We start from the raw sequence: 27,068 nt of genomic DNA, 5'->3' as shown, positions 1-27,068 counted from the left end.
GAGGGATAATGGGAATGGGGAATAGTGAAGGTGGGTGGGGCACCATAACCAGAAGTTTGAGAAATCGATGTTCATGGCATCAGGTTGGAGGCTACCCAGATGGAATATAAGGTGTTGCTCCTCCAACCTGAGAGTGGGCTCATCGCAACAGTAGAGGAGGCCGTGGACTGACATGTCAGAATGGGAATGGGAAGTGGAACTAAAATGGGTGGCCACTGGGAAATCCTGCTTTTCCTGGCACACGAAGCATAGGTACGGGGCAAAGCAGTCTCCCAATCTGCATCAGGACTTGCCAATATACAGGAGGCCAGACTGGGTGAACCGGACACATTAAGTGACCCCAACAGCCTCACAGGTGAAGTGTCGCCTCACCTGGAAGGACTATTTGGGGCCCTAAATGGTAGTGAGGGAGGAGGGGTAAGGGCAGGTGCAGCACATTCCAGTTGCAAGGATAGGTGCCAGCAGGGAAATCAGAGGGGAGAGTTGAACGGACAAGGGAGACGTATAGGGATCGATCCCTGTAGAAAGCAGTAAGCGTGGGGGAGGCAAAGGTGTTTGGTAATGGTATCCCATTGAAGATGGCCTGCAAGGCGGGTGTGAAAGATCCGAATGCAAGTGTTGCACTCTATACCTGTCGGCCATCCATTGCCCCTCGCATCTCTGCAAAGGTTGATGTGAACTCTCCAATAAAGTCGTGTTTCCCATTCGAATCCCAATCCCACACTATTGACTGAAAGACAAAAACACATACATAGTTCAGTTTGTGGTTAAGGTATAAAGATGAATCCATTCAGTCCAGAATCAGTAAGCACGTTTCTTCAGTAGCTGAATTTAAAAGTCTGTTCATATGGTTAAAATGCTCAAATTAAGTATGAAGAACTTTCAAAAACAAAACAACTTTGTGTTACTCTCTTGGAGTTTATTTATTTAGAAATAGAGTGTAGAGTAGGCCCTTTCTGCCATGTCACCCTAGCAACCCTCGCTTCAACCCTAGCATAATCATGGGTCAATTTACAATGACTAAAATCTACCAAATGCTGTGGGAGGAAATCAGAGGACCTGAACAAAACCCATGTATTCCACAGGGAGGACATGGAAACAGCTTACAGAGGATGTTGGAATTGAACTCTGAACTCCGACGCTTTGAGCTGTCATAGCATAGCACCAACCGTTACGCTACCGTGGATTGCGGGTACAGAGAGAACTGAATGAAGTTGGTGATTTGCAGAAAGATTTTCCCCTCGAAGAAAGAGACTCCCAGTTCAGAGCTTCCAGTGTGGTGAGGAAGGAAAAGAAGCCACATACCACTGACTGAAAAGTGAGACTGTGCCACTAGGACATACCCAGATGCTAAATAGGTACTGTATAATGGAAAGGAAGAGCACCAGATTGAATTCATGCAGCGGTGTAAAACCCATTCTGGGGATTGTCAGCCTCTCCTGTTTAACAGGCAGCCAGTCCAGCATCATCGGGTTGGGGCGCCACCAACAGAGACAAGTTTCAACTTCTTTCTTTAAAGAGGAAATGGTGAGAAGTGAGGAAGATGTTAGACAGGATACACTTTATTCAACGAGGGGGACGTGATGGCTTTATGGTTTGGAATGGTGAGGGATGAATTTGCTTGTGAGAGTGTGTCAGTAAAGATTTAATTTACTGGCTAATTGCTAATATTTGGACATACTTAAAATGGAATGTTATAATTCCTGTATTAACTACATTGTTATCAAATTATGTTGCAAGAAAAACAGCATAACATTACACCAAAGATCAGAGAGCAAACTACAGACTCGCACTCCAGTGCAAAGCCATTGAAACTCAGTACCGTTAGGAGTTGACAACTTTCAGATGAGGCATTGAAATTGTCCTCTTAAGGAATAAAGGAAATTATAGTCATTAGGCAACAGAACTTGTTGGTTCCTTAGAATCAGTTAACAAACCTTATTTACCACTGATATTAAATATCTAGGGTTTGTGGAATTGATGGATGATCCAGTGTTCATGAATGAAACACTCATTGCATTATAATAGGGTAATTAATGATCTTTCTAACTTAACAAAGGGACAGAAAGGTGGGTTTGCACAACTTAAACATTGTTTACTTCGAAGCAATGAATGAATTAGCAGCAGGCCGCTTTGAGCAAAGGCTTATGCAAGGTTATCCAGGAGGCTTGGCTTTGATCGTGTTGCAGAATCTTCTCCAAAGGCAAATACCGTACAGACTTGATCAGCCTGTAAAGCAATTGAGGAAAAGCCCACAAGCAAGTACACACTATGGTAGACAAGTGACTCTTGATAGATTGTCTTGGAAAACATTTTTATTAATGATCTATCAGCAACTGCCATTAAACAGTGAATCATCAAATACTCACAAAGGTGGATTTCATATGTACAACAGTATAGCTCGGTATCAGGTCATGTCTGTACTGACCATGATATCAATCCTATCTGGCTGTACATAGAGTTCAAGTTCAAGTTTATTTATCATTCAACCATACAAGAATATAGCCAAATGAAACTGTGTTCTTCTGGGGCCAAGGTGTAAGTACATTACCAACAGCACATAGCACATATGGTTGTGATAGCAAAAGACATACAGTCACAAAAAATAATATAGCCCAAGTCCTTGAATGGCATAGCCTGTAGAATGATACTTGTATGGAACATTGACCTGGTCCAGCTAGTTCTTCCAGTAGGTGAACACTAAGGGGCAGCACTGAGCAAACATTGGAGGCAGCTCCCAACCCAGCACGGATTCCAGTATGCCCAGAGAGGCCTCTGCTCTCTCCCACATTGCTTTGGTGCCTCCTCTCCTGGGCTTTTGGGCTGAGGGCCTATTTCTTGCCACAACTGAAGCGATGCAGCTCCCTTGCCGTCGGACTCGCCAACGAACCAGTGAACCTGACTTGCAGTACACCACATTGATAACGTCCAACAGGGGTTCTTCTGGTCGCAAGAAAAATCTCCAAGACAATCACTAGCACCTTTCTTTGGACTCGGCACAATAACAGCACGCAACAAATCCAAGGTGTCAGTACATAAATAAGTCCAGCTCCATCGCTATTGAGCGACTCACTGTTGGGGTAGACCTGCACTACTTGGAGTAGACCAACCAGCATCGTCCGGCAATCGTATGAAAGACCATAAAGGATGAACAATTGCACCTTTGGTTGGTCCTGAAGTGGCGGCTGTGTCTGAACACGCTGTCATCGCATCAGAAGCTCAGTATCCCTCACTCCTAACCTGTTTACGTGTTTAAGTACCTGTTAAAAATTGCCAACATATCTGCTTCCACAGCTAACCCTGGCAGCCCATTTCAGGCACCTACCACTTTCTTGTGAAAGACTTGCCGTATCAATCTCCTCTAAACTACCTCACTCTCACCTCAAAGTTCTGCACGCCCATACTTGACATTTCCACAATGGGGAGAAAGATTCTGAGTCCCCTAAGCCACCCATGATGTTATACTCCTATCAAGCTGCCCCTCAGCATCCAGCACTCCAAAGAAACAAATCCAAGTTTGCTCAACTTCTCCTTATCGTTAATACAGGGAATATCCCAGTGAACCTGCCCCAAAGACTCCATATTCTTCCTTTAATATGGTGGCCAAAACCGCACTTAATATTCCACATGCAGTTGCACCACGGTGTCTTTTTTTAAGTGGCTGCAACATGGATTCCCAACATTTACACTCAGTGCGCCAGCTGATGAAAGATCAGCATGCTGCATGCAAGCAAGCAAACCTAATAGGGCTTCTCCAGATCCCTCCTTTCCTGCAGTGCTGCAGCTCTGCATGTATTAGGTTGTAGAGAAATAGTTAACACTTTATAAGGTACCTCCTGTACTGAAAAAGTGGCCCTTTGCTGCTGTAGCTCATCTAGAGTCAGTCATAGAGAGGTACAGCACAGACTCTTTGGCCCATCTAGTCCATGTCAAAACCATTTAAACTGCCTTCCCCAATGACCTAGGCCATAGCCCTCCATATCCCTACTATCCATACTTCTCTTAAACATTGAAATCGAGCTCACGTGGACCACTTGTGCTGGCAACTCATTTCATATTCTCACAACCCTCCTAGTGAAGAAATTTCCCCTCATGTTTCCCTTAAACTTTTCACGTTTCACCCTTAAGCTATGACTTCTGGCTCTAATCCTACTCAAGCTCGGTGGAAAAAGCCTGCTTGCATTTACTCTATCAATACCCCTCATAATTTTCTATACTTTTATCTAATCTCCCCTCAATCTTATATGTTCTTATTAGAGAGTTATATATCTTATTAGAGAGAGATCAGAGACGATTTATTAGGATGTTACCTGGGTTTCAGCACTTAAGTTACAGAGAAAGGTTGAACAAGTTAGGTCTCTATTCATTGGAGCGTAGAAGGTTGAGGGGGGATCTGATCAAGGTATTTAAAATTTTGAGAGGGATAGATAGAGTTGACGTGAATAGGGCTGTTTCCATTGAGAGTAGGGGAGATTCAAACGAGAGGACATGATTTGAGAGTTAGGGGGCAGAAGTTTAAGGGAAACACGAGGGGGTATTTCTTTACTCAGAGAGTGATAGCTGTGTGGAATGAGCTTCCTGTAGAAGTAGTAGAGGCCAGTTCAGTTGTGTCATTTAAGGTAAAATTGGATAGGTATATGGACAGGAAAGGAGTGGAGGGTTATGGGCTGAGTGCGGGTAGGTGGGACTAGGTGAGATTAAGAGTTCGGCACAGACTAGGAGGGCCGAGATGGCCTGTTTCCGTGCTGTGATTGTTATATGGTTCTAAAGAATACAGTCCTAAACTATTCAATCTTTCCTTATAACTAAGGTCCTATAGATCCAGCAACATTCTTGTAAACATTTTTTTACTCTTTCAACTTTGTTTACATCTTTCCTGTAGGTAGGTGACCAAAACTGCACATGATACTCCAAATCTGGTCTCACCAAAGCCTTATACAAAGACTGGGAAATCTGCAGATGCTGGAAATTCAAGCAACACACACACAAAATGCTGAAGGTCTTGGCCTGAAACATCGACAGTGCTTCTTCCTATAGATGGTGCCTGGCCTGCTGTGTTCCACCAGCATTTTGTGCGTGTTTCTTAAACAAAGATCTTGGCTATTTGGAATACAGCCACCTTCCTGTCAGCTTGACCCACTCTGGCCATTCTCTCTGACCACTCTCATTAACAAGGCGTTTTCACCCACTGAACTGCCATTTACTGGCAGTCCTGACGAATGGTCTCAGCCTGAAACGTCGACAGTGCTTCTCCCTATAGATGCTGCCTGGCCTGCTGTGTTCCACCAGCATTTTGTGTGTGTTGCCATTTACTGGATTTTTTTTTCACACTATTCCCTGTAAAGTTTAGAAACTTTTGTATGTGAAAATTCTGGGAGACCAGCAGATTCTGGGATATTGAAACCACCCAATCTGGCACCAACAATCATTCCATGCTCAAAGTCACTTAGATCACATTTCTTCCCCATTTTGATGTTTGGGCTGAACAACAATTGAATCTCTTGACCATGTCTGCATGCTTTTATGCACTGAGTTACTGCCACACGTTTGGCTGATTGAATATTTGCATTAACGAGCACAAGTACAGATGTATCTAACAAAATGGCTACTGAGTGTAGATACAAGACACTGAATCTGTGCTATCAACATTCACACTAACAAATACTGAAGTGTGTTATTGTGAAGGGCCCCTCATCACACATTATTGAAGTTAATTCATTGCTCCTTCCTCATATAAAAACAAATTAACTGATATATTTGTCCACTTTCTTGTTGAACGTGATTAAGAATATTGTTTGTTTCTTTTTTTCCCATGTGGAAATTGCTAAAATGCATGCAGCTTCAACAACAATGAACGTTTGGAATTGTCCAGTACGGAGCAACCTTATTGTTGCATTCTGATACTTTTGCAATCCAAATGTTCTTCGGAAGTCAAGGATGAGGCAAGAAGCTTGCTCAACAGCCAAGCATTAAGTGTTGCAAGAACAAAGAAAGGACAAAGAGCTGAGAGGATGAAGAAAAGTCAAAGGAAAAAGCAGTCCTGGCCATCTCATACTTAGAGCAGGGGTAACAAAATTCCACAAAATAAACACACACACACATATATATATATATATATGATTATACACATATAATCATAATTATATAAGATTATAGATATTATAAGAATCAAGCAAACTACAAGGAACATACAAGAAAAATAACTTTTCCACACTCTAATCCAACAGTACCCATGCAATTCACATACTCTGCCACCAGCACATTAGGCAGCAGTCCTCACTATCTTCAACATGCACTGCAACAAGGCATCTCCAACACCAATTACCAAAACCTACCACCTTCATTGCCCGGAATAATGCAACAGACCTGTGGAAACAATACAGAATCCAACGTTCCCTCCAAGTTACTCCCCTCCCTGAATTGGAAACACATTGTAATTCATTCATTAACATTGTGTGTGAGTCATTATATGTATGACTTATGTACATGTGCTAATTTACATATTAATATATTTATATTTATTATGTATTTATTGTGTTTGATCAATTGTGCATGTATGTTTGCACATGTTGCATAGAGTATTTTGTGTATAGAGCAATTGTATTTGAGCAACTGTGCGCTGTCATTGTGCATTCTTATATATTCATTGTGTTTGTAATGAGTTGCTTTTGTCTTTATTTAAACTTCACATGCCTGTGTTGGGTGAATATATTAGGTACACATGTTTAATAATGCAAATATCTAATCAGCCAATCATGTAGCAGCAAGTGAATGCATAAAAAAATGCAGACATGGTCAAGTAGTTCAGTTATTCACACCAAACATCAGAATATGGAAAAATATGCTCTAAGTGACTTTGACTGTGGAATGATTGTTGGTGCCAGATGGGGTGGTTTGAGTATCTCAGAAACTGATAATCTCCTGGGATTTTCATGAACAACAGTCTCGAGAGAAAACCAAAAAAGCCTCCACTAAATGGCAGTTCTGTGGACGAAATCATCTCGTTAATGAGAGAGGTCAGAACGGCCAGACCTGTTCAAGCTGAGTGGAAGGCGGCAGTAACTCAAATATGTACCTTTTACAGCAGCGATGTGCAGACAACAGTCTCTGAATACACAGCATGTTGAACCTTAAAGTAGATAGGCTACAGCAGGAGAAGCTTACGAAGAAACACTCAGTGGCTACTTCCTAATAAAGTTGCCACTGAGTGCATGTCTTTATTGTCTGCATGTATATTAACTTTGCATATCATATCTGAGTGTTAAGTGGGCTTTCATTCTGTATGTGTGTATGCTTTTATATATTTATGGTCAATATAATTTTATTTTGTGTCTTTTTAAGTGTTTATTTTGTGTGCGAGTTTATACGTGTCTGGTTAGTTCAATGAGTCAATGGTGCTCACTGTGAAGGATGTGATTTGGGCTAATGCAGCTGGAATTGTTCAGCTTGCAACACTATTGTAGCCTCTGAGGAGATGATTGATGTGCAGGCTGGTGTGGCCTACTATGGAGATGTCACAATCCTGGTTTGTTGATGAGGGCAGGATTTGTCGGGTGAGTTTATGGCTTCATATCCCTTGATAAAATGTTGCTTAGTTACCAGTAATCCAGCTTCACTTGAAAAAGGTAAGGACACTTTTATATAAAAGGACAATAAACAGTAATAGATTATCCAATAATCTCTAGATTTTATTAGCACAGAAACCTATATATTCTATCAGAAATGATTAGAGGTCTGGCACGCTGTCAACGAGCTTGCCATCTCAAGAAGCATTAACACATTCTATTTACACAAATGTGTGTGTCACTATAATTTGCAATCAGCAGATGTTAAAGAATTTGAAGCTGCCACTTCTCAAAACAATCGCTATATAATTAGAGTCTCAGTGTATATGTATGAAATACTAGGCCCTCACGTGTATCAATAGAAATAATAGGACTGTAGAAGCCATTCAGTCCATTGAATCTGTACCAACCCTTTGTTGAACAACCCAGCCAGCCTTATAATCCTGCTCTTTTCCCATCGCCCTGATTTTTATTTTTACTTACAAATATTCATCCATTTCATTTTGAACGCTACAATTGAATATTGTGCAATACTAATGGGTAGCAGTCCAGATCTTCATTATTCAGAGATATTTCTTCAGGCCATCTTCCAGATGAGCTAATGGGAATACTTCCTCTTTACTTATACCATTTTAACCTGTCAAGGCTTTGTATGTATATTCTCCCCTCATACCAAGGCATAATCTTTCTTCTCTTAGCACAGAAACTATCGGGCCCATCATGTCGACACAAACGACCACTCAACAGTCCCCCATTTTCCAACATTCAGTTTGACATCATGCGCACATGGCTTTGGATTGAATGTTATAAAACGCCTCTTCCTTGTATTTTACAAAAATTAGTAAAGGCAACTGCCTTCACCACTCTCTCAGGCATTTGGTTCCAGACCTCATCATTCTCTGGTGAAACACTTTTCCTCAGCTTCTCTCTTTGAGTTCTTTAAATCTCTGCCTTCCTGGTTTACATTCTCTTCTGTTAAGGGAAATGTGTCTTTATTATCTAGGCCTCTTTTTATTTGAAATGTCAATTAAATAACTCCTCGGACTCCTTTTGTTTGAAAGGGAACAATCCCAGTTTTTACTATCTTTTCCCATTGCTAAAATGTTAATTCTCTTCACTTCTTATATGTTAATAAGACCATCTTTCATATTTTTTTAAAATCACAGCAGGAATATGTCAGCCTTAATCACCTCTGCTCAATGGACAACCTATTTCATACCAGGAAACAATCTCAGGAAATGTAGCATTGCGCAATTTAATTTGAGTCTCTGTAGCTCTCAAGATGATTTTGACATTTCACATCCCTGGCATTAGTAACGATTGGTCCTTGTGAGTGGATTAGCAACTGCTCAAGGATCTCAAGAACATTAGGGATGATTTACCTAGTGTCATGAGTAATCATGTCAAAAATTACTTTGTCTCCAGGTAAAGCTGAAATGTCAGGCCTTGGGAGATGTTAAAAGGTGGTCTTGGGCTAATTCTGAACTTATGGCCAAATAAGACTGCAATATATCCTTTAATGTTTATTTTAGCAGGGATGTTAATATTATTGTCCAAGCAGTCATTCTCTCTGGCTGGGTAATCAGGAGGAAGTAGACAAATGCAAAGGGTTGGTTAATTATTTGTCAGACACCAATTAAAACCTTTCACTAGGAAGTACAATGAGACTCCTTTGTCATCCATAATGGGGATAATGTGCTTTCATCAAAATAGTTAACATATAAATATGTATGATAAGTCACAAAGTCAAATGCATGTGTAACAACACACAAAAACAGTTTCATTTTGGAATAAATTCGCAACGTGAAGGAGGAATATCATGAATAATTCTTACTGTTTTTTTTTGATAAAACCGCAAAGAGTGAATTTGTAGCTTAGTTCACAATGTGAATAGTTTTTCTATTTGGGAAAGAATATAAAGACTAATTATTAATTCTTCGTTAACCACTTGCCATAGTCATCTCAAACCAAAGTTCAAGCTGAGATACCTGTGGTGCAGTACTAACCAACCAAACACAGGATTACAAGTAAAAATTACAATTCACCAAGTAAGCTTTCCAAAATCAGCAGTTGCCATTTGGTAACCAATTGAACACGATGACCAGTTTCCATTTCTGATGAAGTGAAAAAGTCAAGATGATTAAGGCAAAGTACACAGATCCATCTAGCAAATTACTATTTTACAATATTTTTAGGCAGAGGGGGTTGCTGAATCTGAGGAATTCATTGCTGCAGGCGGCTGTGGAGACCAGATCACAGGGTGAAGTTGATAGGTTCTGGATGAGTCGGGGCATGAAAGGTTATGGGGAGAAAGTAGGAAAATGAGGCTGAGATGGAAATGGATCAGCCATGATGAAATGGCAGAGCAGACTCGATAAGCTGAATAGCCTCATTCTATTCCTATGCCTTATGGTCTGATATGATCTATATCAAATTTATAACTTACATAGATTGCAAATTTGTCTAGAAGGAATGAACTGTACTGTTTTTTTAAAATTATAAACCCAGTAACATTGCAATGTTTGTGAACAAATATTTTAAGTGTATACCAGTGAAACCTGTAGACAATGATATTCTAGCTGTTATAGAGTAGCAGAGTGCAGGGGTCATTTATCACATTATTTTTTCTCATTTCCCCTGGATATATCTCAAATTGTTGATGGGAAATGGATTGTGAAGTTCAGATTTGAGATTTATTTTATCCAAATCATCAATTCCACGATAAAAAAAAAGACAGATCAGGAAATAAACCAAAGCTTTTTTTTGGGGGGTGGGCGGAATTTGTTATTGCTCTGGTTTATACTTGATGTTAATGTAATTGATTTACTTGGTTTTAATCATGCTCTTGCTTCAGGAGCAGGATGGACAGTAATAGGGCTAGCTCAAGGCAAACGGGACTGCATGGTAAGTAGCTGATGGGAGGTGTCATACCCCACCCTCTCTGTTCAGGGTTGGGTTTTCCAGTTTGACAAAGATCGCTTCTGATGGGCTGCAACGCCATCTATCAGCTACTTACAATGCATCTCTACCCTGGCGTCTCCACAACAGTTAACACCTCCATTCACGCAAAGGTAAGACGAATGGGCCTCTCATTATCTCTACGACTCTTAACAACCCTCATGTGATTGATATACCTTTGGACAACTCACAGAGTTTATAAACTGAAAAACTAACCACCATGGATCAGCACTGAAGAAACCTCTCGGATGAGAGGCAAAACATCTTCTAAACCACGCGGCAAATCCGGTTGCCTTGATTTACTACTGCTTGATATATAATGACGTGGGTGACTGAGAACCTTCATAGCTGGGAATAATAGTAATAGCGGGGAACCGTCCAGCAACAAAGTAAAATTACTTCCCATCTGTTAGGACGTACAAATGGGCAGAACATACCCAACAATGAACTTGCCTTAATATAGCTCCTTTCATCAGCTCACTATGTCCAAAACTGCTTTATTACTTATGAAACTTTATGCTTGTTAGCTGTGATTTGGTTGAAAATACTTTGCCTCAGCTTTAGGAGTTGCAGGTTTAGGAGCCATTCCAGAGTCTTGAGCACAGACATTTTTGGTATCATTCCCATTCAGTGCAGAATGAAGGCTCCACAATTTAGCTGCAGGAACTGTAATATAATGTGATATTAATCCCGAGTTCCCTTTAGTGTACTGAAGGAAATTTATATTAGGCAAGAAACGGTGTACTGAAGGAAATTTATATTAGGCAAGAAACGGTGTTGGATAGACTGTTGAGTCTGAAGGCTGATAAGTCCCCGGGAGCTGATGGTCTGTATCCCAGGGTACTGAAAGAGGTGGCTCTAGAAATCGTGGATGCATTGGTATTCATTTTCCAATATTCTATAGATTCAGGAACAGTTCCTGCTGATTGGAGGGTGGCTAATGTTGTCCCACTTTTTAAGAAAGGAGGGAGAGAGAAAACAGGGAATTATAGACCGGTTAGCCTGACGTCAGTGGTGGGAAAGATGCTGGAGTCAATTATAAAAGAGGAAATTACAACACATTTGGATAGCAGTAGAAGACTCAGTCCAAGTCAGCATGGATTTATGAAGGGAAAATCATGCTCGACTAACCTTCTGGAGTATTTTGAAGATGTAACTATGAAAATGGACAAGGGAGAGCCAGTGGGTGTAGTGTACCTGGACTTCCAGAAAGCTTTTGATAAAGTCCCACATAGGAGATTAGTGGGCAAAATTAGGGCACATGGTATTGGGGGCAGAGTACTGACATGGATTGAAAATTGGCTGGCTGACAGGAAACAAAGAATAGTGATTAATGGGTCCCTTTCAGAATGGCAGGCTGTGACCAGTGGGGTGCCACAAGGTTCGGTGCTGGGACTGCAGCTGTTTACAATATACATTAGTGATTTAGATGAAGGGATTAAAAGTAACATTAGCAAATTTGCTGATGACACAAAGCTGGGTGGCAGCGTGAAATGTCAGGAGGATGTTATGAGAATGCAGGGTGACTTGGACAGGTGGGGTGAGTGGGCAAATGTACGATTTAATGTGGATAAATGTGAGGTTATCCACTTTGGTGCCAAGAACAGGAAGGCAGATTACTATCTAAATGGAGTCAAGTTAGGAAAAGGGGAAGTACAACGAGATCTAGGTGTTCTTGTACATTAGTCAATGAAAGCAAGCATGCAGGTACAGCAGGCAGTGAAGAAAGCTAATGGCATGCTGGCCTTTATAACAAGAGGAATTGAGTATAGGAGTAAAGAGGTCCTTCTGCAGCTGTACAGGGCCCTGGTGAGACCACACCTGGAGTATTGTTTGCAGTTTTGTTCTCCAAATTTGAGGAAGGACATTCTTGCTATTGAGGGAGTGCAGCATAGGTTCACAAGGTTAATTCCCGGAATGGCGGGACTGTCATATGTTGAAAGATTGGAGTGACTGGGCTTGTATACACGGGAATTTAGAAGGATGAGAGGGGATCTGATTGAAACATATAAGATTATTAAGGGATTGGACACGCTGGAGGCAGGAAGCATGTTCCCGCTGATGGGTGAGTCCAGAACTAGAGGCCACAGTTTAAGAATAAGGGGTAGGCCATTTAGAACAGGGATGCAGAAAAACTTTTTCACCAGAGAGTGGTGGATCTGTGGAATGCTCTGCCCCAGAAGGCAGTGGAGGCCAAGTCTCTGGATGCATTCAAGATAGAGTTAGATAGATAGCGGGGTCAAGGGCTGTAGGGAGAGGGCAGGAATGGGGTACTGATTGTGTATGATCAGCCATGATCACAGTGAATGGTGGTGCTGGCTAGAAGGGCTGAATAGCCTACTCCTGCACCTATTGTCTATTGTCTATTAGTCTCCAGTCTCAGTACAACAATAAAATGTCTCGTTGCGCTCACTATTACATGGAAATGTTGCAAAATTTACCCTGGTCTCTGGTCAATAATTAGCATCAATAAAGCTGTTTTTTGTAGGATTGTGGCATGGGGCGCTGGGGCAGTGCAGTGGTCAGCGTAACACTTTACAGCACCAGCAAATGAAGTTCAACTCCCTGTAACGAGTTTAAATGTTCTCACCATGACTGTGTGGGTTTCTTCTGCTCCACTTTCCTCCCACCTTCAAACCATGTGCGAGTTAAGGGTAGTAAGTTGCGGGCATGTTATGTTGGCGCTGGGAGGGTGGCGACACCTGTGGGCTGCACCCAGCACATAGTCGGACGGTGCTGATTGCGACACAAATGACACATTTCACTTTATATTTCAATGTACATGTGACAAACTCAACTGAGCACTTGTGCTCCATGTAATAAATCAGGAATTGTACTTCCCTGTCTGCAAAATGCTTTGGGTGACCCGAGATTGGAGCAATGGAAAGGTAAATCTCTCCATCACTCTCTGTCATTGCTGCAAGTTATGACTCGTGGCAGAAAGACCCAAACAACAAGATTCCAGAAACTACACGATAATTAAGCGATCTGGGTTTCTTAAGTGGTGAGAGTACAAGTACAAGATCAGGTAAAAGAAAAGCTCCTTTCTCGGTTGACAGAATGCCTGAAGTTACATGCTCCCAAGCTTCCTGCTGTAAAGAATGACGAGCGAATTCCTGAGGCAATTCTTACCAATGCATGGAAGCCTCAACTAATTGAGTTTTTGTGGGAAGACATGAGGATGCAGGGTGAAGGATGCCTTGGAGTGATGACATTTATTTTGACAGTCTGAAGCCAATACATTGAAGTCTGGCTAACTCTACAGAAATGATTACAAAACCATAGCACAATAGATGCTGCAAAGGAGATGTAAACTGCCAGCACTAGAATTTATCCCCGCTGATCTTTTCCTGTTTGTATTTTAAGAATTAATATTATTCAAGTAACAGAGGAGTGGATTTTCATTCTATAATTAACATTCTTGTTCAGACTTGACAGGAGAATGTTTCCTGCTGTTAAGGAGTTTATAAGAAGCATCCAGTTAATGGATCCAGTTCTGTAATGGAGAGTGCTCCCTCCCACACACAAGCCACCTCCTCTAATGCTGACGTTAGTGTTTCAGACCCCGTGTATATTTGCTTATGTACTTTCAACTTGGGCTCTCATCATATGATGAATCACTGCAGTATTCTTACTCTGGTTGTTTGGCTCTCCCTACAAAGGAGCCAATCGGTTCCCAGTGGGGGAGAATCAAGCTATTCCAGAGTTTTCCTTGAGTTTTTAGAATGTTTGTGGTTTCCCGTTTGACTTTGAATTGACTTGATTACCAGCGGCTGCCCACTTTCACCAAGGCAGAGCTGAAGTCATTAACTGCATAGTCATGAAAGGTCTAGATATAATGGACTGTGAAGTTTCCAATAGTGGAAAAGTCTAGGACCAGAAGACGTAGCTTCAAAATAGGACACCCCTTCCGTACAAAGCTGAGAAGGAATTTCTTTAGCCAAAATTTGGTGAATATGTGGATTTCATTGCCACAGATGGCTGTGGACACTGAAGGTGAAAAACGTGGGTTTCACAAGAGCTTCTGCTGATGGCTGAAAATTGCAAACAACGCACACTAAATGCTCAGAAGGCCAGGCAGAACCTACGGAGGGAATAAGCAGTTGAGAGTTCAGGCTGTGATCCTACAACAGGACTGGAAAGGAAGGGAGCAGAAGGCAAAGTAAGAAGGTGGTTACTGGAAGTTAGAGAAATTGATGGTCATCCCATCAAGCTGGAGACTACCCAAATGAAATATTGGGTGTTGCTTCTCCATCCTGTATTTGGCTTCATCATGGGAGTAGAGAAGGCCATGGTCAGACATGAGGTGGGAATGGGAAGTCAAATTGAACCAGGTAGCCACTGGGAGAACCTGCCTTTTGCAGCAGACAGAGCAATCCCTCAACCTGCATCAGAGGAGGCCACACCAGGAGCACCTGATGAGGTGTACCTGGTATTTGAAAAAACAATATTCATCCCACAGAGTTGAGGGCTACTGACGTGGAATTATGAGATATTGTTCTTGTAGTTCGTATTGCGTTTTACTCTGGCGGTGGAGAAGGCTGAGAACAGACAGGTAAGTGTGGGAATGGAACGGGAATTGAGATACGTAAAGGGGAGCCGAGGACAGCTACTGCAGACAGAATTCAGGAGTTCTGCAAACCAGTCACTGATTGTGCATCCAGTCTTGCTGACGCAGAGGAGGGCACGTGGGGAGCACTAATGAATGGACAAGGTCGGAGGGGGTGTACGTGAACCTTTACCTCACCTTGAGAGGTTGTGGTGGTAAGGAAGCAGATATATTTGGTGCTGTAGTTGCACCAAATGTACAGGGGGGAATGGTGAGTGGGGAGTGATGTCTATTTCTCTTCAGTTTTACTAACAGGAATATAATAGACACAAAAGAAATGAGGATAATAAGGAGTGAGGTAATGGGTCATATTCATATTATGAAGGAGAAGATACTCACGGCCTTGAAGTGCATTAAGGTGGACAAATGCCCAGAGTCTGACCAACTGCACCGTGGACCTCATAGGAGGCCAGGCCTGGAGGCTGTTCAATTGTTAAAGAAAGGTAACATGAACAGGCAAGAACAAGAGAGTCTGACTTTAATTGCAGGGAAATTACTGGAAGAAATTCTGAGGAACACAATCTTTAAACACTTAAGTCATCAAAGCCCGATCAGGAATAGTGTGGCTTTATGTGTGGAAGGTCAGGTCTGATGAATCTTTCCAAGTTCTTTGAAGAGGTAACTAAGGGGATAGATGAAGGCAAAACAGTGGATGTTGTCTATATGGACTTTGGCAAGTCCTTTAACAAGGTCCTGCATGGCAGGCTGTTCTGAAAGGTTAAGTTGCAGGGGATACAAGGAGAGTTACTGAAGTAGACTCAGAATTGGCTCAATAATAGGAAGCAGAGTGTAATGGTTGAAGGTTGACCCTGACAGAAGACCTGTGGCTAGTGGAGTGCCAGAACCTCTGTTATTCAATATTTATGTAAATGAGTTGGATATGAATATACATGGTATAATTACCAAATTTACTGAAGGAACTAAATTAGGGGGTCCTGTTGACAGTGAAGCAGGTTGTAATGAGTTGCAAGGAGATCTTGATCAGTTAGAGACTGGCTGACAAATGGCAAATGGGCTTCAACTTAGATAAGTGTGATGTAAAGCAGCTTGACCAGTCAGACCACAGCCGGACTTCTACTGTGAATGGCAGGACACTAGCAAGTGCTGTGGAATGACGGACCATGGAGTACAGGTGCTCTGCTGGCTGAGAGTTGCTGCTCAGATAGAAAGGATGCTGAGGAAGGCTTTTGGGATTCTGGTTTTCATCAGTTTAGGAGCAGGGACATTATAGTGCAATTCTATAAGTCATTGGTAAGGCCGCACTTGGAGCATTGTGTACAGTTTTTGCCGATCTGTTATAGGAAAGGCATTGTCAAGCTTGAGAAAGTACAAGAGAGTGTACAAAGATATTGTCTGGACTAGAGGGCCTGAGTTATAGGGAATGGTTGGCTAGGCTGGATCTTTATTCCTTTGAATGTAGGAAAATGTCAGCTGCTTTCACGGAAGTTCATAAAATCATCAGGGCTATGGATGAGGTGGATGGTCAGTCGTTTCCCCAGAGTTGGAGTCCAAAACTAGAAGGCATAGGTACAAGAGGGGAGAGATCTAAAAGAGATCTGAGAGGTGACTCTTTACACAGAGGATAGTGAGTACCTGGAATGGGTTACCAGAGGAAGTGGTCAAGGCAGGTACAATTGCAGTATTTAAAAGACATTGCATGGAGAAAGGCTTGGAGGGTTATGGGCTGAACAAGTGTCTACCAGGGAGGCTGTTGTGGTCAGCATGCACCGGTTGGGCCAAAGGGCCTCTTTCTGTCCTGTATTACCCTATGAAGTAACACTGTGTTATTACATTGGCAGCATATCACAAGTTGATCAACTTCACAAACATCATTAGATTGTCATCATATTTGCATCAGGATGAGGCAGAGAAAGGGGGGAAATAAAGGGGAAGAGGAGACTTGAAAAGGTAGAGAGAAAGAGCGGCCTCAAAGGAAAGAATGAGAATTGTTGAGAAGAAAGAGGCATAGCTAAAAATGGAATAAAGCATTGGAGAAGGAAAGGGAAATAAAGTGTGAGAAAAAGGGACAGAAAACTGCAAAGAGCAAGAAAAAAGAAAGAGAAGAGCAGGATTAGCAGGTTTGATTTATTAATCTAGTGATAATTGTTCAAGCTCCAAAAAGAACACAAATTCCCAGTAATAATACTAACAAACAATAATAATAATAAAATTCAGCTTTTATCAAGCTCCATGCAACCTTTGCCAATATATTGTACCAACAAACTTAGGGGATTTGAATCTGTACACCAATAACAAGGATGAAGTTCAAATCCTTCTGTAATGAAATCAATTTTATTGTCTGCATAGAGACTGATTGATATGTCACCTTCAACAAGAAATTCTGTGCAAAAATCCGGTCTACGGTCAATAAAATCAGGGAATAAATTTCCTCTCACATTGCTCCGCTTGCTTTATTACTGTCAAAGAGTACAGACCTTGAGTATCCTAGTTACAGGACTGAAGTGACAGCTGTATCCCCTTCAAGATCATTCAGTGCTATTATTCCTCAACCATTCAGTCTGCTTGTTGACACTAACGCAGGTTTCTAATTTAAACTAAGCCAGATGGATGCAGGTGAACAATATCACGATTGCATTTGTTGTAATGGGATTGGCACATGGAGTTTCCAGAAGCTAGAAACTGACTTGCTGTAGCAATTTTTATTCGATTAAAGCAGACTTCTATGTTGAATTATGCGCCAGCAGATGGCTATGCAAATCTCCACAGACAAATCCTTCTGGTGCATTTTAGAATTTCCACTGTTAACATTCATGTGCCAGGTTACTAGAATTAATGGACACTCAAGCAATTGATATTTAAAGGAGCTACTCTTTAATTTTCTACAAAGGATCTTCCCCACCTTTTGATGCAAATGTAATATGAAGAATTCACTGCTACATGAGGAAGCTCTCTTGGATTAAAGCTACTTTACCAAAACATTTTTACACAACATTTGCACTAATATTTCCCACAAAGGTTTTCCAAGCAACCTTGGGGAGTCCTCATACAGGATTCCCTAAATGTTAATTTGCAGGTTGAGTGATGGTAAGGAAGGCAAATGCAATGTTGGCATTAATTTCAAGAGGACTAGATTATAAAAGCAAGAATGTAATACTGATGCTTCAGAGGCATAGGTTGAACAACGCTTGGTGTATTGTGAACAATTTTGGACATCTTATCTAGGAAAGGATGTGCTGGCATTGGAGGGGGTCCAGAGGAGTTTCAAGATAATTATTCAGGGATTGAAAGGGTTAGCTTATGAGGAACATTTGATGCCTCTGTGCATGTACTCTCTGGAGTTTATAAATATGAGGGGGATGTATTTAATATCGGAAAGCCTAGATAGAGTGGATGCAGAAAGGATATTCCCTATAGTGCAGCCTTACAATACAAGGATGTCCCTTTAGAACAGAGATGAGAAGGAATTCCTTTAGCCAGAGGATGAGAATCTGTGGAGTTTATTACAACAGACAGCTGCGGAGGCCAAGTTGTTGGGTATATTTAAACTGGAGGTTGATAGGTTATTGATTAGTAAGGACGCCAAAGATTATGGGCAGAAGCCAGGAGAATGGGGTTGAGATGGATAAAGAATCAGCCATGATGGAATGATGGAACCGACTCACTGAGCCTGATTTTCTCTTATGGTTTTATGTCAATTCTATTTTCTGCTCTTTTTGAGGGGAGTCCGTAAATTACAGGCAACAATGGATGAAACATATCAGTATCAGAATCCCATTACAATGTGGTACTTCCATTGGCAACTCACGGAGATATCAGCACTCCTCTAACTCTGGCCTCTTGACCATTCCCGAATGTAATTGCTATTCCAGCGGCAACTGTGACTTCACATTGCAGTGCGGTTTGAATCCCACTTGGGCTAGAATGGGAAAGACCGCAAGATTTCATTCTCTATGGGCCATTAGTGAAGTGGATGTGTTTTTACAAATCTCCATGGTCTTCTCCACTGACACTAGTTACTTTGTTTCATATCAGGAGCGGCACAATAGTGTAGTGGTTAGCACAATGCTAACAATTGGTCACATGGGTGTAATTGGGCGGTACGGGCTCATTGGCTGGAAGGCCATGACGGTGTTGTATCACTAAATAAAATTTTTTAATAATTCTATAATCGATTAGTGTAGTGCTTACTTCTTTTCATATATTTCCTGAAACAGCTCTGTAAAGCTTCTCAGTCTCTATTGATAAGAGCTGTTATTTTAAGAATCATGGTGTATTTGGTTGAACCAGCTCAGATTAATTCAATTTACATCTGGTCTTAACTTTCCTGACAACTGAAGTGTGCTTAAAACTGTTTTATCCTTGCACTATAGACACTCATTCCTCAGGAATCATCCTCATTCAGATCTCAAAGAAGAAAGGAAGGTTTTCAAAACAAAGGAGCACCTACTGTTCATCATAAATATGGTGGGTGCGATTTTTTTTCCGGTTAAATGCTGAAGGGCGTGCTGAAGCATTCACTTCAGGCCACTGCCATTGGGTAGGATGTCACCCAGGTACCACGTCACCAAGTTCATGAACAGTTATTACCCTCCAACCATCAGTCTCCTGATCCTGGGTGGATAACTTCATTCACCTCTCCACTGAGCTAATTCTACAGTCTACAGACTCACCTTGAAGAACTCTTTACAACTCATGCTCTCAGTTTTATTTGTTGCACAGTTCGTCTTCTTTTGCACATTACTGTTTGTCAGTCTTTGCCTTAGTTTTTCTTTAAATAAAATTGTATTATATTTTTTTTCTGTAAATGGCTGCAAATAAATGAATCTCCAGGATGATAATATATGTGTACTTCGACAGTAAATTTAATTTGAACTTTGAAGATAGAGACAGATTCCCTCTTACCACAAACCCTTAACTTGTTTGAATCACTAAAAATAACGATGCATACAAAACTCCCTGCCTTATGGATACATTTCTACACATGGTGGAACTCCTTTCTTGCCAAAGGAGTACCACTAATTCTTTGCAGGTCTTCCAGTGCCAACATCCATATTTATGACTGTTCATCGAACTGTACGAAATCTACTGATCGGGTGACAATGAACTGCCTGCTGACCTGGCTCTTCTGTACGCTCCCTGAGAGAGACACCTTGAGTTGGTGCATGAAATTGGCTTTATGCACTGGCACAAGCAGGCAACAGTAATTTAGAGAACATGAACATGGGAGGTAGCCAGGAGGAGAGGGAGAGGGAGACAGGAGGAGAGGGAGAGGGAGAGGGAGGGGGAGGGGGAGGGGGAGGGGGAGGGGGAGGGGGAGGGGGAGGGGGAGGGGGAGGGGGAGGGGGAGGGGGGAGGGGGAGGGGGGGAGGGGGAGGGGGGGAGAGGGAGAGGGAGAGGGAGAGGGAGAGAGGGAGAGAGGGAGAGAGGGAGAGAGGGAGAGAGAGAGAAAAAAGAGAAATTGGCTGAAGGAAAATGTTGGTAAGTAATATAAAATATTATTTGATTATTTGCCTTGCTTCAAGCTGGTGCCATGGGAGTGCAGTCAGAATATTAGTCTCTCATCTCATTCGAAAGGCCCTACCTCCAAAAGAACATTTCCTCAGTACTGCCCTAGAGTTCAGCCTAGGGTTTTGCATCTGTCTCTGAAGCAAAACCTGCATCTGTTGCTTTTCTGCCTTGTAGGCTGCTAACCCCCAGCTGATGGATGAAAAGAGAACGTGCCAAAAACAAACCCAAACAAAGCAGTTCATAAAATGAGAGGCAAAAACCCAAAAAATAGACATGCAAGCTGCTAAAGGAGATGGGGCAAAAGAACAAACCTAAAAGAGAAACCAGGCATTAAACCAAAATGATGCTTATTTAAATGATATCAATTCCCATTGGCATGTTTAATGTGCATAAATGACATCATAACTTTGCTCCGCCAGGATTGGCTAGTGTGCCTTGTGAGAAAAGATAGAACAGACTAGGCTAAACTAAATAAATGTGCCCAAAGGATGGCACAGTAGCATAGCGGTTAGCGTAATTTCTTTACAGCACCAGTGATCGCTGATCGGGATTTGATTTCCTCCACTGTTTGTAAGGAGTTTTGTATGTTTTCCCCATGACCCTGTGGATTTCCTCTGGGTATTCTGGTTTTCTTCCACATTTTGAAGGCGTATAGCTTAGGATTAGTAAGCTGTGGGCATGCTATGTTGGAGCTAGAAGTGTGGTGACACTTGTGGGCTGCCCCCAGCAAATCCTCACTGATTTGATTTGATGCAAATGACACTTTTCACTGTATAATTCAATGAGTGTGTGACAAATAAGACTAATCTTACATGTTAAAAGAACAAAGATGGCATTTAAAACTATACAATCATTGCGGGTCTTGCTAGGGCAGGAGCAGGGAAAAGATTCCAAGAGTCTAAAGCCAGGAATCACAGTCTCAGATAGCAGAAATGTCATCGTTCATTGGGCAGTGAATCTTTAAGTATCCACTCCTCAAGGGCCTGCGAATGTTTGAGTTGATGCGAAAAGAAGATTGATCAATTTTGTGGTGAACTACATAAACCTGTCTGGACACGCCCCCTGCTGACTGCTCCTGTGGCTCCTCCCACAGGCCCCGGTATAAAGGCGATTGAGGCCTGAGCCCAGCCTCTCTGTCTCCTGGATGTAGTATCGTGGTCAACCACTGCTTGTTCTTTCTTCCAGTCAATAAAAGCCGATATCTCGCCTTCACATCTCAGAGAGAGTTATTGATGGTGCAGTAAACTTTTAAACATTAAGGTAACCAAGAGACGTGGAAATAAGTGCAGGAAAACAAAACTGAGGTAGAAGATTAGCAATGACCCTGAATGACAGAATATGTTTGAAAATTAAGAGAAGGGCAGATGTTGGAAATCAGAGATAAAGATACAAAATGCTGGGAAATATTCAGCAGGTCAGGCAGCATCTGTGGAAAGAGAAACAGCTCATCATTCAGTTCCAACTGGAAGGCCTTAGGCCTGAATCATAACCTATTTCTCTCTCACAGTGTAAGTTTTATGGACTAAATGGCCAATTCTTCTTCTTAACTCCTTTGTCCTTAAGCACAATCTCACCTGCATACGAGGTAGCCCCCATTTCAAGGACTGGTGGCTGAGTTGCAGAGCTGACCTTTCACTTCTTCCTCTGTCCAGATTTTCTCTCAGGGATAGGAAAAGGATACTGTGAGGGGTTAACTTCAACACCAATAAAAGGGTTATTTTTCAAGTGAATGATGGTCACCCAATCAGTCTGAAGTGAGGACTAACATGGACAACGGTATTTCTTTAAGTCAGTTACTGCCTTGGTGGAAGACGTTGGAAAATCGAGCCTCTATCAATAGGCTAGCAAAGTGGGGTAAATTCACAGTAGGTAGTGAAGTGTAGCACTTCCAATTGTAATATCATTCACTTTAAACTGCTGAGCAAAGTAACGATGATAAGGAACTCTATGCTTTTATTTTGTTCCTTATGAATGTAGGCAAAGTGAATCACATTCTGTAGAAAGAAATCCACTGGAATCATGTTTCCATGACAATTTCGGTAACAATTAGAATCGCTGATGGATAGGAAATTGTTTTGAAAATAAGTGGGTAAGGGAAAATCATAATGAAATTGGAATTAGAAATATATTTCCCCAGTGTGATAACAAATCATATAGAAGAATATTCCCAGTTTGTTTGGTGGATTATAATGACTTGATAGCCAGGTTAGATAAAAGGTTAGCTTCCACGCAGGGAAGCTAGGGCTAATGCTGCATCTTGATTGTATTCTCCTCAAAAAACTGCAACAACGCTCGATCTGTCCATGGATTCTGAAGGATATTGGTATGTGTTTCATCCTCTGCTGTAAACTACAGTTGTCACTGTGCTGGCACAGCTGATAATCTTTTTTGACAGGTCAAAAGACCTGGCATGTTTGAGCATTTCAATTAATAATTCATGTAATTGAATTTGCCATTGAGTCAAAACTTTCAGCAAGAGTTTGATAAGAAGCAGAGTATGTGTGCAGAGTTATTAGTGGTGCATTCCAATAGTTTCCACTATTGCAACAATAAAAATATATTTATATGAGTGTTTAACAATCAATACTTTAAACATTATTGATCTTCATGATTTTTCACATAAACTATGTTCACCCAAGGATATACTAAGGTAGATGATAAAAAGCTGAGCTGAAGAGGTGGGTTTTTATTGAAGGGAGCAAGAGGTACGAAAGGATTTAAGGAGGAATTTCAAAGCATTGTATTGTGAAAGTTACTGAGGTTACTAAGCTAGGAGGGGACAAGGAGGTGGAGGGAATTAAAAACAAAGGGCAGAATTTTCTACATAATTCCAAAAGCAGGCTGCATAGAGAAAGTTTTCTTTAAAAAGCACGTCCCTTTTAGAATAAATCTGAAAACTGCCAATAGATGTTGGGTATCCGTAGCACCATTTCAGAAGCAGAAATCAAATTGATTTGTGAAAGTTTCCTGCTGGTTTCATTGAATCATCCCATGAGTGGCTTTACAGCAGGTGCCAGGAAAAGTGATTTATCATTCTATAAATAAATACTGGCAGAGAAGAAACATCACAATCTACAGCTGAATGACACCTAGACCCTTTCAATATTCAGCTGGGACTTTAGCATATTAGTTTGTGGCGTTTTATTTAATTTAAAACATGCAAAAGAATCTGCAACATGGCATCATCTCTATGGAAACCATCTAACTTCAAGCCTATTGTACAAACTTATAAGAAGTGCAAATTCATTACAGAGGAAGATTACATTTCATCACAAAATTCAAAACTATTTGCGGCTTTATGACCATAAAAGGGAAAAGAAAGATCTGTTCTGCAAAGGGGGATGGCAGGTATACGAATAAGGTTCTAGAAATTATTATACACATTTAACATTGTGCTAAAACATTATTGCACAACACACCAACACTGCCTGGGTCACTGACCCGATAACAATTTTCTGTAGTGCTTGTTACCCAAGACAACTTGTGATAACATTCTCCTTTTGTACACTTGCTTTAATGAATGATGATGGTGGTGAGTCTGGAACTGGGTGGGTAGTGGTTGGAAAGAGCAAGGGGAAGAAACCAATGGTCAGGAATATGATTAGAATTAGTTTCTTATTGTCACATGTATGGAGATAGAGTGAAAATCTGCTTGCACACCATCCATACAGATCATTTCAAAACATCAGAAATTGAGCTTGTGCAAAGGAAAAGCAATAACAGAATGCAGATTATAGTTATAATTACAATTACAGAGAATTGTAGTAGAGGGAGAGAACGAGGGTCAAAACGAGGTAGATAGTTAGATCGTGATTTATCATTACCATACAAAAGTTTCACCTTTTTCCCATATTTCTCATTTTTCTTATGAGGTAGAAGAAGTCTTTCAGACCATCAAGTTTATGCCAGCCGTTAGGGGAATCCCATTGACTATATAACACCATTCCCCATTCTCTCTGACATCTTTGGCATCTGGGAGAAACCCATCCACCCCCAACATCATGGACATCCTAAAAAGACTCTACGTCAAGAAGGCAGTATCCATTATGAAAGACATTCACCATCTGAAACATGCCCTTTCTCATTACTTCCTTCAGGGAGGGGGTACAGGAGTCCTCAAAGACCCACACTCAATGTTGCTTCCAGTCTGCCATCAAATCTTTGAACGGTCCATGAACATGTGAAACTACCTTGCTATTTCTCTTTTACACTATTTATTTTTTATTGTAATTTATAGTAAGTTATGCCAACACTATACTGTTGCCAAGAAATGACAAATTTCATGACTTATTTTAGTGACGACAAACCTGATTCTGACTTGGTGACGGCGAATAGTCAAACTCCGACAAATTCAGCAGTAGCGATCAGGTTTTAACAAGTTGCTGGACCTGTAAGAGAGGAGCACTACATGCTGTAGCACTGTGCTTCCCAAAAGTAAACCCAGATATATGCAAACTGGTTTCTCCATGAAATAACCTTTAGCCCAATTTAGAGCTCAGAATTTGAGGATTAAATCTGGCAGTCCCAAATTACGCTCAAAGGTTGTAGTCCTCGGTTCTCTGATCTGTACTAATTTGTGACAAAATTATCCATTTCTCTTCAAAGAATATGAAGTAAAAGTCTTTTGCAAGCCTGAAGACCCACACTCAGTGCTCAAAAAGAGCAGAGTGAGCTGCCTCAATGACTGTCACTCACATCTACTATGATGAAGTGCTTCGAGGGGCTGGTTGTGGGCAGAATCAACTCCTGCCTGAGCAACGATCTGGACAGGCTGCAATTTGCCTGCTGCCACAATAGGACTACAGTGAGTGCAATCTCATTGGCTCTCCACTTGGCCTCAGACCACCTGGACAGCAGCAATGCCTGCGTTAGGCTGCTGTTTAAAAATTAGTGCTCAACATAATCAGTACCAATCAAGCTTTAAACTCTGGGCCTCTGTAACTCCCTCTGCAACTGGTCCTTGACTTCCTGATTGGAAAAGAACAGTGAGAGCAGGTTGGAAATAACATCTCTTCCTCAGTGACAATCAACACCAGCACAACTCAAGGATGTGAGCTTAGCCCAGCATGCTAACCCGTTACTGTGTGACTAGACACAGCTCAAATGCCGTCGCTGAATTTGCCGATGATACAACTGGTGTTAGCAGGGTATCAGATAGTGATGAGAAGATAGATCAGCTGGTTGAGAGGTGTTGCAACATCAACCTTGAACTCAACACCAGCAAGACTAAGGAATTGATTGTGGACTGCAATCCTGAAGGAAGGGGCAGTAGTGAAAGGGATAAGCAATTTCAAGTTCCTGGGTGTCGACATAGCGGAGGTTTAATCCTGAGAGCAACGTAGTGATGCAATTACAAAGATGGTATGACAGCCGTAATATTTCATTTGGAGTTTGAGGGGATTTGGTATGTCACCAAAGCTTCCAGCAAATTTCTACATGTAGGGCATTCTAATGGGTTACATCAACAGCTGGTAAATGGAGGGACCATTGCGCAGGACTGGAAAACGCTGCAGAGGGTTGCAAACTCAACCAGCTCCATCATGAGCACCAGCCTTCACAGCATCAAGGCATGTTCAAAAGACAATGCCTCATAAAGCCAACATCCATCATTAAGAGCCCCCATCAACAATCTTCACATTGCTACCATCAGGGAGGAAGTACAGGAGCCTGAAAACACATAGCTTCTTCTCAACCACTATTAGATTTCTGAATGAACAATGAACTGAACCATGAAAACTGCATCACTAGTTTTTGATCATGGGGTAACATTGCATTGTGAAATGTCTTGGACATCTTCCTGTGTTGGACTATAAAAGTCAACAAGAGATATGTATATATACTGTGAAAGTTTTAATTAAATATATACAAAAATGCAAAAAAAGATCTCGTAATAGCGAAAGCCGGTGGGAAGGCCACGTGCGTCCATTTCCATTTGCCCTGGAATCGGTGGTCCTTTACCATGGAAGAACGGTTTTTAGCTAACAACGGGGAAATCAACGAGATCGCTAGCAAATATATTTACTCTAACCTCCTGTACTTCTCAGTTTTATTGCTGCACTCTGAGAGCCGTGCCTTCCACTGGCAAAACCCTGACCTCCACAATTCTCTCCGTTTTTTCCCCGCAATTCTGGCTTTTTCTCAATAGATGACGCACTCTATTTACATTGACCTTTGTTGAGGTGCAGTGTATTACTCCACATTCGCGCTTTAATTTCTGACCTTGTGGCAACCCATTTCCTGGCACTTCCGAACCGGCTCACAATTAGCCAGCGTTCCGGCTAAGGGAGATAGCCTGCGGGGATTTGCGAGCACACAGCTCCGCATATTGGCGCGCTGTCACTGTTCTGTCATCGTGCGGGTCGTTGTTGAGTTTTGGCACAGGGGACAATTGAATAAGAAGGAGCAGGACAAGTAGACCTGCATCTCCTACCGTTTTTGAAATAAAGACAGTCAGGAGGAGAGTGATG

The 27,068-nt window shown here is 41.6% G+C and overlaps 1 protein-coding gene across 8 annotated transcripts in view; it reads right to left on the bottom strand.

Moving 5' to 3' along the window:
• Positions 1 to 27,068, bottom strand: part of LOC132378352 (copine-4) — a 347,486-nt gene that overhangs the window by 35,574 nt on the left and 284,844 nt on the right. For all 8 annotated transcript variants that reach the window (XM_059945192.1, XM_059945196.1, XM_059945195.1 and 5 more), the window contains one exon: positions 632 to 730. In XM_059945192.1, the coding sequence (XP_059801175.1) occupies positions 632 to 730 (99 nt within the window). The remainder of the gene's footprint in view (positions 1 to 631; positions 731 to 27,068) is intronic.

Source organism: Hypanus sabinus, chromosome 20 (genome assembly GCF_030144855.1).
Source record: "Hypanus sabinus isolate sHypSab1 chromosome 20, sHypSab1.hap1, whole genome shotgun sequence".
In the NCBI taxonomy this organism is placed as follows: Eukaryota; Metazoa; Chordata; class Chondrichthyes; order Myliobatiformes; family Dasyatidae; genus Hypanus; species Hypanus sabinus.
This window is presented reverse-complemented; position numbering and strand designations above follow the sequence as displayed.